This window comes from Polyodon spathula, chromosome 2 (genome assembly GCF_017654505.1).
Source record: "Polyodon spathula isolate WHYD16114869_AA chromosome 2, ASM1765450v1, whole genome shotgun sequence".
Classification (NCBI taxonomy): Eukaryota; Metazoa; Chordata; class Actinopteri; order Acipenseriformes; family Polyodontidae; genus Polyodon; species Polyodon spathula.
In genome coordinates, this window is record NC_054535.1 from 97,920,835 (window position 1) to 97,945,276 (window position 24,442).

Genomic DNA, 24,442 nt, shown 5'->3' on the forward strand with positions numbered 1-24,442 from the left:
CCAGTTCAATGTCCAATTGGTGTACAAAAAAAGAAAAAAACAAGGTGCACAGGTTCACGTCAAGTTTAAACCACAGCAAACAAACAGCTCTTATAAGGTCACAGTTGGAAAATAGATGAAGGGAACAAACTGTTAACTTTAGAACTGTACAATAAAGGATTTTAAATGTGTTATTTTTTGTTGCCCATCTTATATAGAAACAAACTCGCTGTTTCACAAACACTCGTTTCACAAAGTCACCAGACAGCCACCAGATTAATATGATTTTTCTCACAACAACCTTTGACATCGAGTAGTATGTTACTTTTATTTATTTATTTATTTATTTTTTAGTCTAATTCAATTGTTTTTTTTTTTTTTTTTTGTTTTTTTTTTTTTTTTTAATAAATTCATGTTTGACTTCTTTAACAGCACTTAACAGTGTCTTCAATATCACGGTTTCTTTCACCAAAACAAATGTTCATATTTTGGGAATAGGGCCACAGGAAATAAATTAAAATGCTCAAAAATTATGCCTTCTGTGATTCCTGCAATGCTTACTTAGCCCACAAGGTGGCTGTACTGCACCAAACATTCACAGTAATTCATGAAGCTGTGGATAAATTATTATTTTACCAATATTAACAGCTGTGTCCATATTTTCCACCCCATATACACATAGTAAAATAGCTATGAAAGGAAACGGTCATATGAAATACAGTGCAAGCTGGAAGTTTAATCTTCCTTCATAGATGCTTCATGAGAAAGGTCTCTTAAATTCTAAACCTATCAAACAGTGGTCGAATGACAGGCTGTTTTTCAGATGAGACATTAAGCCCAGATCTGACTAACTTAAACAGCTCTCAATTCCTCCATTTTAGTGGGTACATTCTGTTAACTCGTGTTCCAAATTATTAGCATAAATGTTTTTGGTTTCAACGCACCGCCCCGCCCCTTTAGAATTTAGCAGAGTAGATTTGATTTTAACAATCTAAGACAACTGTCACAACAATCATTATTTGGTTAAGAATTAGTAAAAAGCTATGATGTGTACTAATTTTAAATTAGTTAAATTGTGTTTTATAAATATTCTGTCAAGATGACACATTTACTTAAAAATGTACCAGTGTCTTATATTACATCAGCATATAATGCTGCTGAAGACATACAATCTAATATCCAGTAATTCAACACAGCTAACTTTTTTACCCCCATTTTAAACATGATCCAATAATGCACAATATTTTAGATATTAAATGGCACCTTTTCATATTTCCCTTGACTGTTTTATTAGGTGAACGGCACCCTTCTCATTTCTAACATTTATTGTCAACTTCCTCTCTTCACCAGCAAACGTGTATTTCACCAATGCACTCATTTTGAGATTCTCTAAACCATGCGTAGCTTGAGTTACAGCATGTGACCAACAATAAACAGTTGCAATATATATTAAATATATTTTAATTGGGATTTTTTTAAGTGATATCTATTAAAGATGTATAATGTATTCTTTCAGAAACACTTTACTCTGAAACAAATCTTACAATAAGCAATGCCAAGTGACACGTCATTTATACACTTCCATTTTATATGAATTATTTTTTCTAATCGTTCATTTTTAAAAAGCCAAAAATATCCTGACAATTATTATTTATTCTCTCTCACACACATACAGAGAGAGAGAGAGAGAGAGAGAGAGAGAGAGAGAGAGAGAGAGACAGACATACGCACACACACCATGTATACAGTGTCTCTTACTGTATATATTGATGTCATCTCATGTAGTTTGGGCGACAGGAAAGCAGAGCTAACAGGGTGACCCACTTCACACAAATGTACCAGGTACAGTATGTGTGTTTTTTGTTTTGATTTTTGAACATTTGAATTAGTTATGGAATTCTATGCACAGAATGACATCTGTACACTAGACAAGATGTACTGTACTGGAATTGTGGCAAACACTTCCGTGATTGGCCGATTTCTGAGAAGTACTATATAAAAATAGAACCAAATCTACTGAACAGAAAACTGCTGGTTTTTATAAATTACTATACAATGAGATATAGCTACATTGTGTATGAAAACCATACCACATCACCAACAACACATTTTGTTACACATATCATTTTATATATTACATACATTTCTGTAAAGCTATACACTTGTTCTCACTATATATATATAGATATAGGGAAGGTCTTAAATGGTCCCAGGATGGTGTTGACTAAACAGCCTCTTCATAAAAAGAACTTAAGACATATTACTTTGAATCCAGCAAAATAAAATGACATACAGTTTACTATTTCAAAACGTGACATTGTTTGTATGAGTGGTTGGTTCCCTTTAAAAGTGTACCATAGCAAAGTGTAATAAGGCTAAGTGAAAACAAGATAAATCAAAGTAAAAGACCAGTGAGGTATAGTAAAGCATATTAATAAACATGCCAAACCCTGGTAAACTTTGGTAAATGCATAGTATAAGCATGGGGAAAGCATGGGAAAACTGCAGAAATATAGTGGAAAAATACTGTGGTAAACTAAAGGGTTGGAATAGACAGATATTACAAATGTATCATTCCTGACTATGCAAGAATGGATTTGATGTCAACAGCACCTTGTATGTTTCATGGTCCGTATATTATCACTCTTAAAAGGCAGAATGGAAAGGGCATACAAAATTGAATAATTAAACCCATGTGTCATTCACGTTGTTTGGTTTCTAATTCTTGTCTTCTGTTTTTACACATCCTTGAAACTTGTAAGCTCAGCAACGTGCTCTTTCGCTCATCGATGTGAAGGTGAGATAGTGTATATAAAACAAACTGGAGAGACACCATACAGGAAATAAATCCCATCATCTCTGCACAAGTGTTCTGTCTATAGAAACAATTCCTTTTTTTGTTATTCAAAAAACTTGTGTGGAGTAAATGTAAATCATTTTATATACATTAAAAGTTTTCAATTACAAAATACTATTCAGAAAATGTGTCAAAACATTTGGCTTTACAGCATTGCATCTCTACTTATTTAACTTTTTCCAATCTCTTTTTAAAAGTGCTACAGTATTTCTCTCTCTTTCAGACAAGTTTTTCAGAACATTTCTTCAAAAGAACAGTACTGGCTACTGGTGGAGTAACCTTAAAGTGAAAAGCTATTTAAAATGACGGCAGGAGAGCAGCTGGGTCTACATAGCCAGATGCTGCCAATTGCATGCCCTCTAGTGCTGGAGAAGCAGGGAAAGTGCCCACCATTTTCCCAACCTGACTTTGAAGACTGGGGTGTGTTGCTGAGTTTTCCCCTTCCTGGGTGTCGCCTGAACCCTGGGCACCTGTATCCCTTAGCAACAGCAGAACCCTGTCACTGACGACTCCACTCACTTTCGTGTACTCCTGCCCTATTAATTCTGGGAGTACACTCTTGTGTCCTTCTTCAGTTTTTGGCTTTAGGATTAGCATACTCTGCTGGTTAACTTTTTGAACCTCGACGTACTCCATTGATTTGAAGGGCAGTAAAGGGCCGTGCTTCTCGTCGGCAAACCATGTACTTTGGTCTCCTGAAACTGTGACGTGCAACTCCCTGTACTCCTTAGATTTGCTTTGAGCAGAGCTTGTGTTTCCATGCATGCCAGCGTTGTTCCCTAAAGAGTATGCCTCTCTGTGGATTTTAGATATGTTGTGGGAAGATGGTTGCCAAGCCACGAGAAAAGATGAGTTGGTTGTTGGCCAAGTGTTTGTTTTTTTGCCTGCCGTCTCAAAATTGAGCAGTTTTCCATTGGCGCTACTTTTCCTTGAAAGCCCGATACTTCCCTCGTTGTTGGAATTGCCTCCAACCTGAGCATAAGTTTTCGTGCTGGAATCAGACACCTCAAGGAGGAGAGTGTGGCTGTCGCATCTCCCTTGTCCGGAGTCATTATCTGTCTTGTTGCCACTGGATTTCACTCCTCCTTCCAGATCATCCTCCCCTTCATTCATCACCAGTTTCTGCTCATCTCTATCATCTACTTCTAGAAACTCAATCAGCAGGTCTTCACAGTCTGACGTTGTTGGGAAACCATGACAGCCTAGAGCATTTAACAGGTCTTCGGATTTTCCACTCTAAAAATAACTCAAAAGACACACGACTTAGCAAAACTTTTTTAAAAAAAATCTGAAAATTTGTATTTTCTTGCAGTAATTGGGAAGTACATTTTTAATCAAGTAAAACAAAATGTTAATGTCTTCTGATTATACCAAGATAAACTTTACAAACCTTACAAATGATTAGCAATAATTTTAGACTACTTAATGCTACTTTGGATAAAGTAATTCAAGATTAGTGCTAATCCTGTTCTGTGAAACAAGCGGTGTATAACTCACTCTTATTTAAATGTATATTCTTTTTTTTAAAGTGTTTTAGAGGTAAACAAATATTAAACTAAAATGTGTTTACTGTGATATACTGTAGCATGGTTAAATCATAGTAACTCTGGTAAGGAATGATAAACCACAGGTAAATACTGCATGTACCATGAACCCCAGTAGGTCAAACTGAGTTCATTCAACTGTTGTTGTTTCAACTTTCTATTTTTTTTTTCTTTTTTTTGTTAAAGATCAAGTACTATATTAGCAACAGTTTCTCAATACATGTCTTTGTTTATTGTTATATTATTTGTACTTATTTAATGCAAGTTAGAACGTTCAAACATGAACTTTGAAAGGTTCATTTTCAAGTAACGTGTTCATCTTCTGGATCTCTAATTATTCAAATTTGTATGACCTCAAATTTGACTGGTGATATCACTGTCAAGTTCACCTAACTTAATTTTTTGATGCAATGAGCTTCCTCAATTTTTAATGTCAACTCAACTTCTTGAGGTTTACGACGAGTTCAATCTCAGATCACAATGTATAAACAGCATGGGAAACTAAGATTAATGTGCAAATATATCTTGGGAGTTTTTTTATGAGGGACATAAAGGTTCCAAAGCAGGAGGAAGTTTGCTTGTGACTGATCAGTAGAAAATGCCTGGTTTCTGTTTTTATACATTGCACAGACTAAGCAATGTAGTAAAATCTCATCAAGGAATCATATCTTAGTATACAGTTAAACACACTAGTAAACAGTCTAAAGTAAACACTTACCTTTAAATGTGTCCTCAAAACGAGTATGCTTGCATTGTCTCATGAATTAATGTTTACGTCATAAGAAGTTACTGTCTTAGTATTACTGACACATATTATAAAGGCTTGTGTTAAATGTATGCATTGCTATTATTGTGTTTCATGGTGGCGCATCATTTTTTTCACATCTACTGAAAACGTTTAATTTAAGGACAATTCATAAGCTTACTTTCAGCAGCTGGGTATCGAATCCTTTAATCTTTGGCCCAGGGACTGGTGGGAATAGATAACTCTTCATACTAAAATGAAACAGAAATATTAGACATTGCATCAGCAAAAGAAAAAAAAAAAGGCACAGGGATTGGACTGCATATGACATCTCACTGAGAGTAATTTGGAATGAACTATCAAGCAACAAAAAATTGTGTAACTTTTTTTTAGGTACTTAACCACCCCATATACTGCCTGCACACTACACAAGTGTGTTTTTCCATGTAGACATTATATAATTTTATAGTTATAATAGTTTTAAGTTCACCAGCTGTTCAACAGTTTCACTCTTGCCTCACAGATTAAACAAATCAGTAGTAGTCATTAACTAAGACAGTCTACATAGAGTGGTTAAAAATAATTCAGCACAGTTATCATTCATGGTGAACTGTACCCTGCAGACTCCTCTAACACTGCGAACGCAAAGGCCAAGGCAGCACTCCCTGTGGGATCTCGCGCTACACTCCAGTCAGCATTGCTTTTACAAGATGAGCTGCAGTGCTGAGGACCACATTGATGACTTCTTTTGGTGCAGAAATAGCACTTGTTAAGATACAGACATCATTCAGAATATTCATTTAAAAAAATGAAAATCCAAAAAATGCTATTAACAGTGTAATCACGTACTGTATCCCAATTAAACAAAGTGGTCAAGGTCACACACTACAACATTGCTCAAAACCAGGAAGCAAATAAATCATATTTAGCAAAACAAGAAGTATGATGCTGGGCAGCTAAATATAGAAACTTATATACAAATATCAATATCAGAGCAACAGAACACTGAACCATTCGGAATGACCACAATCATACTGGCAAGGGCTCATTTTTCTTGAAATGAAATGCAGTTCTGTGTACTACATGAAATGGGGATATGAAACTCAGGAGTATCAAATTACCTGTTACACTTTATAGCAACAGTCCAAGCTAGGATCAGAAAAATACACAAAGACAGGGCAGCGATCAAAATCCACACTGAACTGTCTCTTGGTCTGAAATCTGAAAAAAAAATAATTTTAATATCTGAAGTTTTACCCATAGAATGATTTTTAGAAAATAAACAACCTTCTAGTTCATAAAGAGTTATATTAGAAAGGGACTGCTCATCTATTTTTACAATTTGAATCTGGATCTTACTCAGGCTAAAAGTTAACTGATATACAGGTATTGCAATTTGTTTTATAAAAATAAATAAATAAATAAATAAATAAATAAAAAATGTACCCCGCAAAAATACAAATCCAAGATATAGTCATCAGTAGACCAACTTTACATACACGCGCACAGACTTGCAGGCAACACTTCCATCCTGGGGGTTTGATACAGTAGGCAGCCACTGTGTTTAATTACCAGGCAGTTGCATGTGAACCAATAATAAACAGATGGGTAAATTAAACATTATATAAAAGGAGGTATTTTAATTACACCCAAAATCTGTCTCCATGAACGAAACATAAGTAACATAAATCTGTTGAAGAAACTCAAACAGAGGTACAGTAATAAGATTCATTATGAACTGAAGACAAATTATGCACTTTAAAATGCCAGCTTCAGAACTCTAGTGTTACTTGATACACATTTCATTGACATCACAAGCTTTTTATTTTATTTAGTGTATCAACCCCCACATTTTATAGAACTTTGAAAGTTGCAGAATCATGTAATATTGCAGCACAATTTAATTGTGTGACAGGGGGTTCGGTGGAAATGTTGAATAAGCTTGTACTCTGCCTGTCATAGTTGTTACTGGAGATAAGGACAGCCTGACGTGTATAGAATCGACGAATGCCAAATAACCTAGAGGCTGGTCCAAACACTCACACTGTATATAAGTACAGAGGTTTTTACATCGGCTTTCTTAGTGCAAGCAGCAGCACTGGCACCCTGAGTGAGGCTGAGGTACCAGGAGGCAGCATGTTAAACTTGCTAAATCTGAAGTGTTATAATTGAGAACAAAAATACATTCACAATGATAAAGGTACCAGTGATAATGTTAGGCAACCTAAGAATGCCTGCTAAATAACGCAGTGACTGGCAGAACCAAGGACCTTGCATTAACTCCACGCAAAAGCCTCTTTAGGTGGGGCTTGGTGCTCGAAAATGAGATTCAACATTTGACGCACTTGGCGCATGTGAAGGGCAAAAGCGAATCCATTTCATAAGCTCATCAAAATGCTAGACTACAGTATTTATTGCTGTTTTTAATTAAAATAAATAGTTTGTGGACTCACAGTCAGGTATTTCTATGTAAGTAGTGTCGCTCCATTCACTCCAGAATCCGTGATCCGGTTTGCATCGAACCTGCACTAGGTACACTTCCCCGGGATGTAAACTAAACACATTGAACTGCTTTTGCTGGCCCGCATAGTGGGACTGAAGACAAAAACAATGTGAGGGTTAGTGGCATGCTGCTTACTACATCAGACAGATTTATTACTGTTTACTTGCAAACAATGTACATTCATACGTTCCATATTATCCTTTAAAACATTTGACCTGGCCAATTACTGTAGGTCTGAATACCTGAATATTTAGTTTAAAATAAAAGCAGGAAACCTCATTAAAAGGTAATCATTTAAACCTGAACGATTAAGACTGCACTGGTTTTTAAACATGGGATGCTTAAGCAGCACTGAGGAAAAACATGTTCTGCAGTTGCATTACTCCATTTGTGCGCAAACCCCTCAAATACAAGTTACGGTGGAGATTATGATGGACATGAAGACAGTGTTGGTTGAGTCATTAATTAATTTCAGTGGTAAGAGCCTCCAAGATTAATCACCCACCATGCAGTATCTGTTTCCATTACCGTCACCCTTCTTTCATAGACCTGTACTGTATTAGACATTAGAGAAACAGTATCAGACCCCACATTTCCAAATGGTATATACACTGTTCTTATTTAGTCATGCTCTGAGGTGAATTCAATGAAAAAATACAGTGCCATATTATTTGGCAGTTCTATGGCAACATTCAAACAAGCTTTCCAGAAGGTGTGGTGTATACATATTTTAAAATACAAGCTTATTGATTATTCATACCAAACAAAACAGCTAGGAATCAATGTACTTGTAACATCACAAAATGTGACAAAATAAGTATCTCCATCGAAACTCAGACTATTTTACATGCAGGATACTTTAAGGATTTTGCCAGCAAAGTCTCCAACCTCAAGCTGAAATCGGATTAGGAAGCGCATTTTAAATGTCATAATGGTTTCAGGAGGAAACCGTCCGTTATGTAATGCTAATGCAGCGCTGGTCTCATTAATACTCCCTCCGGGATTAAGATTTCTGCTGAACAACAGTCTGAAACCAGGGCAGCTTCATTACTTTCACAAGAGTATAAGTGTAGATCCTTGACAATAGGGCTCTGTGTGTATTTTACTTGTGTAAAAAGTAGATAGTGTTGCCTTCTATGAGTTTAGGAAATGGATCCCTAGGTGTCCCTTCATGTCCCGTAACTGGTGTAGGATTATGTACACAGTGCTTACCCTTTATTACGCTATAGTGGGGAACCATAGTTACAAGACCATGCTATTTGTGTTCCGCCTTATAACGAGTATAAAAGGGCTACTGTTACGGCATTATGGAGCAAATAGGAGCCACAACCCTACCGGGTTATAAGCGATTCCACACAATAACAAGGCATCTTACAACGAGTGAGCACGGTATATGACATTTTATCACTGAGTAATACAGAATAGCTATGGGAACTGTCTAAAGGCCATAAAATCAATCACAGTACAGCTTCTAAGTCCCTGACACACAGATAATCAATATGCAATCTCTCAATTCAGTAACTATAACAAACAAAAGCATAGGGAGCACAAACGTGGCATTGTGAAAATTAATCAAAACAGCAAAACAATCTTCACTGCTTTAATCCAGCTATGGTGGAATTGCTCATCCCTTGTTACTGACTCTTAAAACAGGAGTGCCAGCAAGATAAATCTGAATCTTCTTGAATTAGGGGCAGCCATATGGCCTCTCCCTGCTTCAGGCAACTCATGACGTGGCATACCTCCCATTCTGCTCCTTTCTCTGGCTTCAGGCGCAGCTCATACTGAAGGGTGATCCAGCCAGACTTCGTATCGGCCTTATGGGGGGGGTCCCACTTCACCATCAGATAGGGTTTCTGGTCCTGGGTCCTCAGTTCTGCTGAGATGTTCTCAGGTTTGTGCGGCTGAACTGTAAAAACACGGAAGGACTGGCCTGGTCAGCCATTATGGGACTGAATGACAAGTATATTTATTAATTTCACAAGAAGCTTTGTGGGGTGGCAGCCATTGTGCCTGGCTATAGCCATGACTGTCAACACTGTGCTATTATCCATCACCTTCCTTGAGTGTTAAAATACTGTCATACTGTAAACCACAGTAAATCTGTTTAAAACTACCAATGAGATCAGTGTTATCCAGAGATGCCTAGAGAAAGACAAATTGAGCCACTCACTGTTGCAAACGTTTTCCCCACGATATAATAATTTGCCCAGGATTTGAACTTAGGAGGATAAAAGTACTGAAGCATAGTAGGGTTGTGAGCCAATGTATCACAGAGGCTTTGCTATTAAGAGACTAAAATCTACAGAACAAAAAAGACAGACAAACTAAAAAAGTTGGTAGCATCTGTCATGGAACTGTGCACATCATAATAATGTGGATACATACTGAAGCAGATTAAATGTCCTTTCATTTTCTCTGTTATAATGTTCTGGATAAGTCTAAGCGATTAAAGTTTTTGAAGAGCAACAGTGAGACAGATCTCACTGGAGCCAATAGTCAAAAGATGGCTTTTGAAAAATGAGAAATAGCATAATTCTAAGAAAGAATGCATACTTTAAAACAAATGTATCCAGCAAAACCACACAGAGTCTGTTACCTATGTATGCTACGTCCACAAACATAGGATCTGAAGAACTGCTTCCCAATGCATTCCGTGCAACAACACTGATAGTGTATGTTATCCAAAGAGATGTGTAGGTTTTGTTGAAGTAACAGGAGTTTAGACCTGCAGTCTTGTAATCTGAGCACTCATGGACTGCACCATCCCGGGACCTGCACAATAGAATTAAACAAAAAAAAATACATTCAATAACAAACAGTTTGAAATAAAAAAAAATACTAATTTCTGCCCATTACCATAGTTACACACGCTTTATTGTTTTCCAGACTTTCCAGGTACTCAAAGTGTACTTTCGTATTACAGGTAATACGTCTCTCGACGAGTGTGATATGCATCGCAGGCTGCATGCTGTGCACAACAAATTTAAAGTGGCAATAAAAACTGTAAAACAGTAAGACCAACAGCAAAACAATACAGGACTTGTGAGAAAATTATTAAAAATTATTTAAAAGCCCTAGATATTATACATTTGATCATTGATAACCCCTTTCATTTTTGTATCTAATGCATTTAACTAATAGAAACCAAAGGTCCCACTGCAAGCCAAGAGAGAGAGATGTACTGTATCATCTCACCCCTCCATGGTGTAATACAAAGAGTAGTTAGTAGAAAGTCCTCCATCAGAACCTGGCTGCCACCAACAAGCAAAAGTTTCTTTTTCTGGTGATCTGCAACGGAGCAACACTGGCTTTCCAGGAGACGTGGGACCTGAATAAATAACAAATCATTCTTCAGCGTAATCTTATTCTTGTCAAGTCTAGTAGTAGAACAGAATTAACGCTATAACTGACCTGGACTTTTTACAGCTTCTTAAAATAATTTCTTAATTTCAACAGACTCAAATGTAGATGACATTTAAGAAATACATTTTACTTACCGGTATTTTCGACAAGACAAGTTTGAACAAATAGCAGAAGCAGAACACACTTTGCTCCACAAGCCTCCTCCATCCTTTCTGCTCTTTTCAAGGACTTTTCTAAAACGAATGGCTTACTGAAAAACAATTCGGAAAAAAGACATTGCAATTCATTACAATTCTGATTCTTGTTCGGTGAAGGCTCTCCAGACAGTAAATGCAGCACAGCCTCAGGAGACTGCAGTGTTTGTGGTGGAAACAAGAATGTTGGGCAAATAGCCTCCTCTTATTTATGCATAAACACAATCCAGTCCCACAAGCTTGCCACGTGACAAAAGCAATATCCATTATAAATGTTTACCTCAGCATACCATGGTAAAAACATAGCAAAGTTTTATAAAGCAAAATGCACAATACATAGCATGGGGGAAAACCATACATTTACCATGGTAAACTTGATCATGCCAAGATATCTCAAGGTACTCTAAAAAATACATGCAATAGTCTAGTATTACGGCCAAGGGAGACGACGTACCTACTAAAAGCCTTGCTAAAGGAAAGTCAGTCAGTCTTTGGTAAACCACCTGTAACCTATGAGTTAAAATGAAATTTGGAGTATCTGTCTTCATACTGCCCATGTGTTGTGGATTTGGCTTCCAGGTGTGTTTGTCTAAAAGGTGAATCAGCAGAAACAATTCAGTATCTAGACAGGTTTACTACAGGTATGTAAATGTAACTAAATAACTAAATATTCCCTATAAATCACCTTCAGTGAAAATGTCAACTCATGGCTATGCCTGTAACAACATGACAGTTCTTAATGGTGTATCCAATGAACTAGCCCAATATTAAAAAAACATTAAGCACAGCATAAGGAGGATCTTTCGGGAAATACAGCAGCAGAGGTCAAAAGCAGGGTAGCTGCTGTCATGGACACAAACCCGAGGTAAGCAGGTCTTGGCCAATGTCTGCAATTCTCTTTAAGATTCTAATTACACTTAACAGTAAAGAAAAAGTGAACTGAAGAGGATCTTCTTCCACTAGCACAAGTTAATATAGACTAAGGACATTGGGACACCTTGTACTTTTCAAGAGGTAGTTTACAAGTTCCTGTTTTTGAAACAAGCAATTCAAAGTGGTAATACCATACTGTACTGAACACCACTTCCAAGTTAAAAAAACCCAGTAACAACAAGGAAGTGTATAGTAAATATCATTAGTAATTAAAAAGTTAAAAACACATTTACCCAACCTGTATAAACCTGTATAAACCAGCATCACCTTTCAACACAAACAAATAAACAAAGGCACCTTGAAAACACAACAGCCTGTCTAAAGTTACCAGACCAGTTATCTGGAATATTTATTGTTTTCAGAAGATTATGTTTAAACCTTTCAATAGGATTCTGACAACAGGGAACAATAAGTATGTCAGACAGACACAATACTCTTTAGAAAGTCTGGAAATAAGTCTCTTTAAGCCCACAGTAAAATTAAAATAAAGAACAAACTCCTTAAACGTTGCCTGCTGTTATAATGTCTGGTTGTGGATCTGTTCATAAATAAACAGTGTTTTGTGTTTTGCTTTGAAATTAAGTGCCGATTTATTTTCATTGTTAACAGCTTTTTACATTTATAACTTCAAAGTCTGTTTCAAAGCTCTTTTCAAAATGTCCGCTCTAGTGCACTGGGGTTTGAGATACGTCCCCTAAATCACTGCAGGAAGAGTGATTAAAAAAAAAAAAAAAAAAAAACATAAGTGCTCTGGCTTTTCTGTTCCGTCCCACATCATGGATCGTTGTTACTGTGTTACCTGTTTGACAATGTGGGCAAGCGGACATTTTGAAAAGAGCTTTGAAACGGACAGAAGTGTAGAAAGTTGTCAGGATGTTAATGAAAAAAATTCCAGGTACGTTACAGTAAACAGTTGTTAGCAACACCTGGGGACGTGTAATGCTATATTTTTCAGAACCCTGCTACTTACTCTGTAAGGTCCATGTTATAACTTTATCAAGTTGGATTGGTAAAGGTTTTACTTAAATAAATAAATAATAATAATAATTTTACACCTTCACAGTAAATTGGCCCATATTGAAATCCCAATGTTAACCGTTATTGTTTGATTTTAGGTGTTAAATTTTCACATTTTACGCCACGCATTGTTCTTTTATATCTAAACCAAGGTATATTTCACAGTGTAAAATAAAGTACACTAATCCAGAGTAATAATATCAACATCCGGGACTTTGGTTGGCAGTTTCTGTAATGGCACCGCTTCTGCCTGTACTGGAGAAGTTTAAGGTAAGCTAATATATTGCAATGGGCACGGCTAGACTGACTCACCGTTGCCATCTGTTGGCTGATTGTGTGCCATGCCCAGAGCCGGCTTCAACAAAATTGTTAATTAGAAGCAGAGGGCACTGAGAGTGGGAAATACTGTTGTTGTAAATGTTGCGAGTGCCCCTATTAGTTATTTTGCCCTACCCTGTAACTGTTGAACCCTTCCTGTGTTGTTTTATGTACTATGTGAATGTCACATTGAGAGGCGGGGTAGTGCTCTGGGGTGGGGGAAGGGCTGCCTGTGTTTGAATTGGAGTGTTTGGATGGTGCTGACATGGTGTTTGATGTCTAAATAAACCATGTTGTATCTGCAAGCCTTGGCTACAATATTTTCATTTACTTTAGAGGCAATGAAACAATGTTTGACAAATTATAAAGATATTAGCTTACACTTAAGTGAACATTGTTTATAGAGTACAATTGTGTACTCATGAGTTAAACTGTCACTACAGCAGTGTTAATGCCACTCTCCCAGGGTTACTTCTGAACACTTAGGTAATTAATTTTAACTCCCATAGCGCTCAATGTTTTACACTATGAAAGTGTTATTATTAAACTTTTTCAAAACTGTAACTTTTACACTGTGGAGTGTGGACTGTGGAGCCATATTTACACACTGGAAAAGTGTTACATTTGACTCCTACAGAAATGATTTAACACTGGCCAATTTGCTGTGTTGCATGTCCACATTGATGCTCCTACTTGATGTCTTTACAAATAAAGATTGCAAGTCTAGTTTAGTTGTCTAGGACAGATCACCAGAACACAACGTTCTAAAGCTCTTAATATCATGTCAATGTTTACTGTCCATTAAATATATACGTAGTGTATATTTTAGACGTTTATTTTTAGACTGCTGATTCCAACCATTTTCTAAACAGTAAAACAGACATTAAACAACAACAATTCATTAAGTTATCATACAGAAGCTGCATTCAGTCAAAAGTTATGAATTTGACATTGATCAGGGAATCACCCTGGACTGTGTAAAAGTTTGTGATTTTTTTTTCTTTCAAGTGGAAAGGTGAATGCTCACTCTGATATGTGTTTATTCGCATTGAAACATGGGGATTCAGACGTTTCTGTATGTTCTCTATCTTTTCTACGTATCAGATTAGTATATTCCAGTTCCAACAAGTTGCAGGTTTTCTTATGAAACTAGGTGGGGTAAACTTTAGCAAGTTTCTTGCGACATTCCACAAATACAGTAATACATGTACTTCCTCCTAATGAACACAATCATAACAACAGTAACAAAGTTAATAAGAGCAAAATATTGATTTCAATAAGAAATCAGAGCAAAGAAAGCATAGTATTTTATAGAAACAGCTGATAGACCTAGTTGTCTGTTCAATAATGAAAACAAGATTCTAAAACAAAAGGCTTTAAAATACTAATTTTCATAAGGCAAGAGTCTAATCCTTTTGTTTTATAGACTTACACTTTACAAGCATACAAACCCGCCTGACCGTACATAGTTTATGTGCAGCACAGACAGCAAGCCAGGCTGTTATCTGTAACACAGGAAAGTATAATATTCCATGACTGTTTGTGGACTTAACCTACTTTCATGCCAACAGTCCCTACATGTCATCAGAACAGTCCAGATTACCCGCCAAACGTCCTCATGATTTAAAAACACATACCCGTATTCGTTACTGGGAAACGTATCCCTTCTCTCACGCTGCTATTCACAACTTACCCATCCACAGGACCACACCTCATTTTCTTACCATTCAACAGATGCAGTCATCCTGAAGTACTGCAGATTGTTGACCTTTGCTGCCCTGATATGTCAGTAAACGTGAGGAAGCCAATAAGAAATGAAGGACTGCAGTAGATGCAATACCCACTATTCATCTTTTCAGTGTTCTCAAGAAGCAAGTTGAAAACACTAAGAATCTTTGCAAACAAAATCACTAATAATCCTTACACGGATTCACCGACAGCTTTCTGGAACCCAAAAGATCTCCATCATCTAGACAGCATTGTCCCTGCATTAACATCATCTAGACAGCCCTGTCCCTGCATTAACATCATCTAGACAGCCCTGTCCCTGCATTAACATCATCTAGACAGCCCTGTCCCTGCATTAACATCATCTAGACAGCCCTGTCCCTGCATTAACATCATCTAGACAGCCCTGTCCCTGCATTAACATCATCTAGACAGCCCTGTCCCTGCATTAACCCTTCTAAACAATAAAACTCTTACAATGGGGACTGTTCAGCTGTCTTTTAGCTTTTGTGTATCATCATTCTATCTGGCTATGTATCTGTTAAGCAGCATGTGAACAAACAGTACTTAAGCTGTTCATTGTAAACTATATTTCCACTCATCTTGACTAAGCTAGGTGGTACAGCAAAACCCTTCCTCAATATGCAGAACCGATTTCTCCTCCTGTTAGGGTTAAGAAAAACTTGTTCAGCAAGCAACGAATACCAGACTATACACGAAGGGCTGCAAAGCACATAACCAAGTGAAGTTTGAACCTTTTTTTTCGTAAAAGTATCAACTCAAAAAAAAGTATAAATGTTTGAGAACATGTTAGAAATGCCTACAGTTTTGTGTTCATTTTTAGAACAAATCTTTTTTTTAATTCTAAGCTTAAAAAAAGATTTGTTCTAAAACATCATTGCTGACAGGTGAAATTCAACTAAACTGAAATTTAAAGAGCAGGACACTGCTTGCTGCTGTTGCTGCCATTAACCACATACTGGCCCTATTCACAGATCTTGAACCCATTAGTTATGGTATAAAAGAAGGGCATAGATTCTGAACACTTAACTTCAACCATCATTAGCACAATTTATTTCCAAGGGGAAAAAAAACACAAGTCTACAACGAACAAGAAACACGCCAAGACTACTTACAAGTTCATAAGTTAAGTCTTAGTTGTTTATATCTGGTTTGATAACTTTAGTGGGTGTTTCTCCTTTTTGAAAAAAATGTGCTTATGAAAATGCAGTAAATAGCTTTGAGAATTTAGCCCAAAGCATGTTCTTCCAGTTTTGAAATTCATGGACTAGATTGTTTTAAAAGAAGACAACAACAGTTTGGACAGGTTTGTCAATTTTAAACATGTACATCAGGGGTTTTCAACCAGGGGTATTTCTAAGGGTCATAGGGTTTACACGGGATGAGTCAAAAATGCAAAAATAAAAGAGTGTAAAATAAAATACTGATCTCGAATTGCTTTTTTTTTTTTTTAAATAGTATTATATATCATCTCTAAACTACTATACTTAATTTTATTTTTGTTCTGCATCTCGCGGTTACAGTCTGACTGTAGTTTCAAAATGATCATCTACTTGGCGGTCCCGAGTAGCGCATCCAGTAAAGGCGCTCCGTGTGGAACGCAGGATGCACCCTATAGCCTGGAGATCGCAGGTTCTAATCAGGCATTGCTGACCGTGACTTCCTAGGGGGCGGCGCACAATTGACCTCGCACCGCTCGGGTAAGGAGGGCTTAGGTCAGCTGGGCAATCTGTGGTTCACCACGCACCAGCGACCCCTGTGGCTGACAGGGCGCCTGCGGGTCTGCAGTGGAGCCATTCAGATCTGTGTTGTCCTCCAGCACTACAGGTCTAGTGGCTTTGCTGTGGATCCGCGGTGAGAAATGGCAGATTGGCAGGAACACGTTTCGGAGGACGCATGTTTCAGCCTCCGTTTCCCTGAGTCGTTGGGGGGGTTGCAGCGGTGAACCGGGATAAAAATAATAATTGGGATTCAAAATTGGGAAGAAAAACCACACGCACGCGTGATTTCAATTGAGAGGGTTTCCACACTGATCAGGCATGGCTGCATTTCAGCAACAGCAATGTCGTCTGGTTGAATTGTTTCAAAAGTCCAGATTATCCTGTGTATCACTGAGTAAAAAATATGTAATATTTGACACTATAGCACAAAATGATGCTAAAATGGGAAGGAAATGTTAACGTGAAACATTTAGTGCAGGTTATTTATAATAATTGTGCTGAATAATTGTGCTGTCTTGTAATTAAAAGGGGACAGTAACAACCCCTTCAACTGTGAAGTGTCATTAGGGCCAGTTTTGTAACTAAGGTGTGTATCTAATTTGAGAAAAACTGGCCATCTGGAGTGAGACACTTTGGAGATGACGTCAAACTTTATTCAAAAGTGTAAATTACTCAATTTCAGGTTTAAAAAAAGAAAATCCAAGATACAAAATGAAAAATAAACAACCTACTTCACTGCCAAAGTCTGGTTTTGTAACATTAAATTTATTCAGATATTGTTTCTCCTTACGAAAAAAAAAAAGGAAATTTACCCTTTGGAGTAAAAACCAGCCTTTTTGTAAATTTCCCATTTAAACCTTACAAAGATATGTCATTAAACACAATCAATATGCCATTAATTTGCTTTTAAATTAAGTTTGTTTTTAGTAAATTCTGTATTTATTACATAATGGGAAGGCTGTTGTACATAATTTCTGAATGTTAGTGTGAAATTCCTATTTCTCTCATTAAGAATGCCGTTACAAATGAACTTTTAAACAATTACCAAGACACTATAGTTAGTTTATATATCTGCCAGTAAAAGTAATTAAGATATTTGATGTTGATGGATTGAGATGTAATACACGGCTCCCAAACAAGGTTTAATTCCACAAGAATCTGTCAAAGTTGTGTGTGCTATTCCTGCAGTTATTCTAGGCTCACAAAGTTTGTAGGCGACTAAAAAGTAGACGTACCATTTAAAACGAAATTATCCAAAGAAAAAAAATCAAAACAAAATTGAACGGCAAAGCCTATTCTTAAAAACAGCGCACTACATGACAAACATTTCGACGAGGTATTTTTTTCAGTGTCTGACATACACCCAACTTGCTTCTAAATTGAGGGAATGAAACAATCGTGTACCGGTGTTTGAGTTCCCGACTGACAGTCCTTATTTACTTAATGAAAGTATATACTGCTACATACCATGTTTCAATAGAAATAAAAACTAACGCACAGATAGGCAATACATAACAGCATGTTGTTGCGATTTCACAACACGCACCTGGATACTGAGGTTACCAGCTTTACAAACACACTTTTGCACTTACTCACCTGTTTTGCACATGGTAAGGTTTAGGTAATTCCTGAGAGGTTTTTAATCAATTGCCACCCCCGTTCTTATATCAAAAGCAAAGATATTACTGAACTAGATATAGTCTGATCAGGATGAATAAAGATTTGCAGCTCTATCCACCGTATCTCCTAAAGACTGACTGACTCTTCACGCTAAACAAACAGATCCTAAACTGGGAGGAGTCAAACCATTCTCCCAGGCGCTCCCAGCCACAGTGACAGTCAGTCTTCAGAATATTTTTTCTATACAGCGTCTAAATTGGTTTGAGAATTCAAGTTACTTCCGTGTTATTCCGAATTTTACCGAAAATTGACCAGATTTTTTTTTTTGTTTACTGGACGTCGGTTTCTACGGATTTATGTATATTTATTCAAAAGTTTCCCAGTACCATTTTAAAGGAAATAAAACAGCATTTTGATTAAAATGTTGTTTTGATTAAAATACTCTGACGTTGTAACAAACGGTCATACCCTGAATTCTAAAATTTGACTAATAAATAAAGTGTGACACAAACCTGGAAGATAAACAAGTCGGGATTGCAGTGTGAAACGCAAATGCGCTCGTTTCAATCAAAAAAGGTTTGCACAAAACAGGAACAAACACTGAAGTCCAAAACAAAACTGCACGTTGCCAAAACAGACAGACACTAAACAAACACGGCGACACAAACCCAATACAAGTATTGTTATATTCTAGTTAATGGTTACTCTCTACTTTCTCTCCTGTTCTCTCCTCACCGAACACCCAAAACAGAGTGAGTGGGTGCGTTCACAGAAATCATGTGCAGAATCTGACCAATTTAGCTAAGAAGATAATTGGCTAAATTGGTTAGATTCTGCACTTGTTAATTGCACTACCAGACGATAATCACCGCAGGAGAATCATCCGCTAAATCGGACTAAACAAGATCCAGATTGCAGCGTACCAAATTCGACGTGAGGTGATCCTGTTCAGGAGGACTAATTTACTACGCTTGCTTGTCCGACATTTATAAAACACATTTTAACACGAAGACAGCGCTATTATTTTCTGAAATGACGTCTAGAAACTAGTGAATTGAAAAGTGAACCTTTTGAAGCATTTGGTTCAGTAAAGTTCGCTCTCCGAGTCCCGGAAATGTCCTTAATAAAACTGACAATTAAACTAATGATATAATGTTCCTTAATATTGTTGATGAAGTATATTAAGTAATTATTCATTTTCTAGGTAGACAGCGAATGTATCCGATAGTTCAAATAAACTATTATAGCAATGTGGAACCCTTTCCTTTTTTCTAATTTGTTATGGTTGAGGCACAAAGTGTTCTGAATAGATTTTTTTTTTATTATTATTATTATTTTATTAAAATATTGTAAAAACTTGAATACAGTGCTGCATAATAAATAATAAAAAGCAAGCACCCTTGATGTATTCAATTTGAAGTGAAGCGTTCAGTGTCAAGCAGCATAGGCTACCGGTAAGTTAAAGGTATGATCCGTATGCGGAATGTGCATAAAGACATATAGGTGTACTTTTACTTACACGTGTTTGCCCGAATCACGCCTAACATAAAAACGCGTTTATCATTTCTATCATTAATATATTCATTGTTTGCTTTTTTCATACCTTTTGATATTTCTGACTTTTTTTTTGCCCGTTCAATATCTGCAATGTAGTATATTTATTTATTTTTAAATCAAATGCTAGTAATGACAGGTACGTACATGTCTGAGTTTGTCTTTACTCTTTGAATTGTGAATTTCCATCCGCATTTGTAATGGCTTATTATGGGTTAGTCCTCATTACTCGTCTAACCTGTTCCACTTTTTCAGGTCCGCTAAACCAGTTTTCAGGATTAGCTGTTTGGTACACTGCAATCACGACTAATTTAGTACAGAGCTGCAGGATTGGCTAGGCAGCACTTAGTCCACTTGATGCGGACTGCAGTCACTGGTACGCTGCAATAGAGCCTGGATGTTTATGCAAATTCCAATCCGTGACTCTCAAAAAACCAAGCCCAATCTCGTTTATTATAAGCGTATTTGGCAACTGTGTTCGTGCATCTACAGCTGTGCCGGGATTCAATCAGTAATTAATCATTCACTTGAATCCCAGCACGTTAACGAATTTGTGCAATCCCCATGTCCCCATACTAATACACACTTTATCTGCACGTGAAGTGATTGTCCAATCCCTGTGCCTACAAACACACACACACAAAAACAACAACAGAAACAGAAACACAACATGCAACATTTTCAAAGATTTTACTTAGTTACAGTTCATATAAGGAAATCAGTCAATTGAAATAAATTCATTAGGCCCTAATCTATGGATTTCACATGACTGGGAATGCAGATATGCATCTGTTGGTCACAGATACCTTAAAAGGTAGGGGCATGGATCAGAAAACCAGTCAGTATCTGGTGTGACCACTATTTGCCTCATGCAGCGTGACACATCTTTTTCACATAGAGTTGATCAGGCTGTTGATTGTGGCCTGTGGAATGTTGTCCCACTCCTCTTCAATGGCTGTGCGAAGTTGCTGGATATTGGTGGGAACTGGAACACGCTGTCGTACACGTTGATCCAGAGCATCCCAAACATGCTCAATGGGTGACATGTCTGGTGAGTATGCAGGCCATGGAAGAACTGGGACATTTTCATCTTCCAGGAATTGTGTACAGATCCTTGCGACATGGGGCCGTGCATTATCATGCTGAAACATGAGGTGATGGCAGCGGATGAATGGCACGACAATGGGCCTCAGGATCTCGTCACTGTATCTCTGTGCATTCAAATTGCCATCGATAAAATGCAATTGTGTTCATTGTGTGTAGCTTATGCCTGCCCATACCATAACCCCACCGCCACCATGGGGCACTCTGTTCACATTGTTGACATCAGCAAACCGCTCACCCACACTACGCCATACACGCTGTCTGCCATCTGCCCGGTACAGTTGAAACTGGGATTCGTCTGTGAAGAGCACACTTCTCCAGTGTGCCAGTGGCCATCGAAGGTGAGAATTTGCCCACTGAAATTGGTTACGACGCTGAACTGCAGTCAGGTCAAGACCCTGGTGAGGACAACAAGCATGCAGATGAGCTTCCCTGAGACAGTTTGACAGTTTGTGCAGAAATTCTTTGGTTGTGCGAACCCACAGTTTCATCAGCTGTCCGAGTGGCTGGTATCAGACGATCCCGCAGGTGAAGAAGCCGGATGTGGAGGTCCTGGGCTGGCATGGTTACACGTGGTCAGCGGTTGTGAGGCAGGTTGGACGTACTGCTAAATTCTCTAAAATGACGTTGGAGGCAGCTTATGGTAGAGAAATGAACATTCAATTCTCTGGCAACAGCTCTGGTGGACATTCGTGCAGTCAGCATGCCGATTGCATGCTCCCTCAAAACTTGAGACATCTGTGACATTGTGTTGTGTGCCAAAACTGCACATTTTAGAGTGGCCTTTTATTTTCCCCAGCACAAGGTGCACCTGTGTAATGATCATGCTGTTTAATCAGCTTCTTGATATGCCACTCCTATCAGGTGGATGGATTATCTTGGCAAAGGAGAAATGCTCACTAACAGGGATGTAAACAAATTTGTGCACAAAATTTGAGAGAAATAAGCTTTTTGTGCATATGGAAAATTTCTGGGATCTTTTATTTCAGGTCATGAAACATGGGATCAACACTTTACATGTTGCATTTATATTTTTGTTGAGTGTGTGTATATATATATATATATATATATATATATAAAATACACACACATATATATATATATATATATATATATATATATATATATATATATATATATATATATACACACACACACACACACACGCTCCATCATACTCTTACTTACTTGTACATAGACATATACACCAACAATAACACACCACATACAACATTAACACAAACTATGCACAGGGGTAAGGCACCCTGCCATAGTCCTCTTGAAGACTACGAGAAGTGCTTTGCTAGGGGTAAAAGACATTGTTCTGACCTTAACTATGCAGCTATCAAACACTCTTTGAGGAACCCTGACCACAATACTGGATTGATGCAGGTAAGCTATAATTCCATAACCAGTTTTGGTTGACTCTTGGATTTCTTTAAAATGTTCACAATTAAACTCTAACTTTTTATTTTTACTTCCAGATTCTCAGTTCAAGCACAGATACTGCTAGTGAAGGTGAACAAGGAATCACGAGAACCAACAGCTACCAGAGAGAGAGAGAGAGTTCATCAGAAACTGTAGGTATTTGTATATAAAGGCTGTTCAACAATGTATACTGGACAAATATTTTTTTGTTTTATATAAAAGGTTGTATCTTCACTTGCATAACAACTGGATTTTATTGAATGATGAAAAGAAAAGGCATTTATAATTGTTTTAGGCCAGGCTGAGAATCGTCACTGGTTCAAGGCAAAGAGGGGAAGGATAAGTGCAAGCAAGGCAAATAACATTGCAGTAGGAAGCAATCCTGCTGGTTTAGTGATGGAGATATTGATTATAAAAACATAAAATAAAAAACACGCTTCACACATTCCAGCCCTTTCGCTATGGCATTGACAATGAACCAGTAGCTGTGGAAAAGTATGTGAACTAATTGCAATCTGGTGACCAAAATAGTTAATGTAGTGTGGTTTATTTGTTGATTTAGTTTGGGCAGCTAGCAGCCAGTCCAGATAACCTTGTCACTGACTCTTCATGGGACTACCCAACAATTCTTGAAGTAAAGCAAAGATGTATCCCCAATGGAGGCTGTAAAGAGCAATCACAAATAATATCCCAGTACCCAGTAATATCCCAGTTGCATCTTAGCTTCTGAAGCGACAGGAGACCACTGGAGACATAGGATTTTTCGAATTTGGGGCACCAGAGTTAATAACCCCCCCCTCTCCAAAAAGTTGAATGTGTAAACATATGTGTATATATGTATTTACTTGTATGTGAAAGTTATCTGTAAAATGAATACATACCAATGTGTTGCTGCTATCCATGTTTAAAATAACTTCTATAAAAAGATTAAAAAATAAATAAATGGTGGATTCTGGGTCCTGTTGCTCTGGTATTGAGTGGACTTAAGCTATAGATTCCATGTGCCAGCACTGAACAGCCCTCAAATACATCACAATATGACTTTTCACCTACTCTACTTAAAGTGTGTACATTGACTAGAGCGAGAGTAGGTGGGACTGACATAGTGGAAATGTTACAATCGCAATGGAATGAGGAAGGCTTTTAGTCCCAGCACTTGGGACTCTAACAAGTTGGTGAAGGCTGATATTGAGAGAAATGGTAACACTCAGTAATGGAGCAACCCTAACCCAGAACCACTCAACACCACATTAAAATAGTAATGGGAATGTAAAAGAAATTCAAATTACATCTGAACCTACTTACTCTTCAAATAAACGTATAGTGAACATGAGAGCATGATGTTAAATACTAAAGAGAGGAAAGCTACTGCATTCATATCTCTTTCCAGACAACTATAGACTTCTAAGTGAGGCACTCGAGACCCCCAGCCCTCCAGGAGCTGCTATGGGCAGTGGTACACAGAGTGCATGTGATAGGGATTCAGGGCGATTATGCAAATAGAAGAAGAGCCATAAATAATTCAGAGCTATGATTTTTCCTGCATTAAATATGCAAACATGAAGAAAGATGCATTCAAAGCAAGGGGGGAGGGGGGTAAATCAATGCTGTGTTTGTCACGAGGGTAAAACCTGTACATATTTACGATGGCATAGATAAAATAGGCAGAAAACACAAATCAAAATTGTAGTATGATCCATTGGGTTTCTTCTATATTGTAGATTTAATAAGGGTGAATAGTAGTTCAGTGGAATATCATGGAAATTCAATCTGACTTCAGCCTCTGCTGCCTCAGTAGCTGTTTACGTCA

General features: G+C 37.4%; 1 protein-coding gene across 3 annotated transcripts; it reads right to left on the bottom strand.

Annotated features, from left to right (window-relative positions):
* Nucleotides 1–2,902: 2,902 nt before the first annotated feature.
* Nucleotides 2,903–19,079, bottom strand: prlra (prolactin receptor a). 3 transcript variants are annotated; one of them, XM_041236041.1, is made up of 9 exons: nucleotides 19,059–19,079; nucleotides 11,129–11,244; nucleotides 10,827–10,959; nucleotides 10,228–10,403; nucleotides 9,371–9,537; nucleotides 7,579–7,720; nucleotides 6,247–6,346; nucleotides 5,307–5,376; nucleotides 2,903–4,072 (listed from the first exon to the last, which is right to left on the bottom strand). In XM_041236041.1, exons 2-9 carry the CDS (start codon nucleotides 11,199–11,201, stop codon nucleotides 3,134–3,136), a joined length of 1,800 nt encoding a protein of 599 aa, XP_041091975.1. In that variant the 5' UTR covers nucleotides 11,202–11,244; nucleotides 19,059–19,079; the 3' UTR covers nucleotides 2,903–3,133. The 3 variants fall into 3 exon arrangements, with proteins under 3 accessions (XP_041091975.1, XP_041091964.1, XP_041091985.1); XM_041236030.1 differs by lacking the exon at nucleotides 19,059–19,079 and adding an exon at nucleotides 18,523–18,728; XM_041236051.1 differs by lacking the exon at nucleotides 19,059–19,079 and adding an exon at nucleotides 18,523–18,737 and having other exon boundaries at nucleotides 3,911–4,082.
* Between the last annotated feature and the right edge of the window lie 5,363 nt (nucleotides 19,080–24,442).

What these genes read in the sequence shown, in the direction of transcription:
- prlra (XM_041236041.1), bottom strand. Translation starts at nt 11,201, where the DNA reads ATGGAGGAGGCTTGTGGAGCAAAGTGTGTTCTGCTTCTGCTATTTGTT. An exon ending in TTGTATTACACCATGGAGGG is followed by an intron (nt 10,404 to 10,826) that starts GTGAGATGATAC and finishes TCTATTGTGCAG; the next exon opens with GTCCCGGGATGGTGCAGTCC. An exon ending in AGAAAGGAGCAGAATGGGAG is followed by an intron (nt 7,721 to 9,370) that starts GTATGCCACGTC and finishes TTTTGTCTTCAG; the next exon opens with TCCCACTATGCGGGCCAGCA.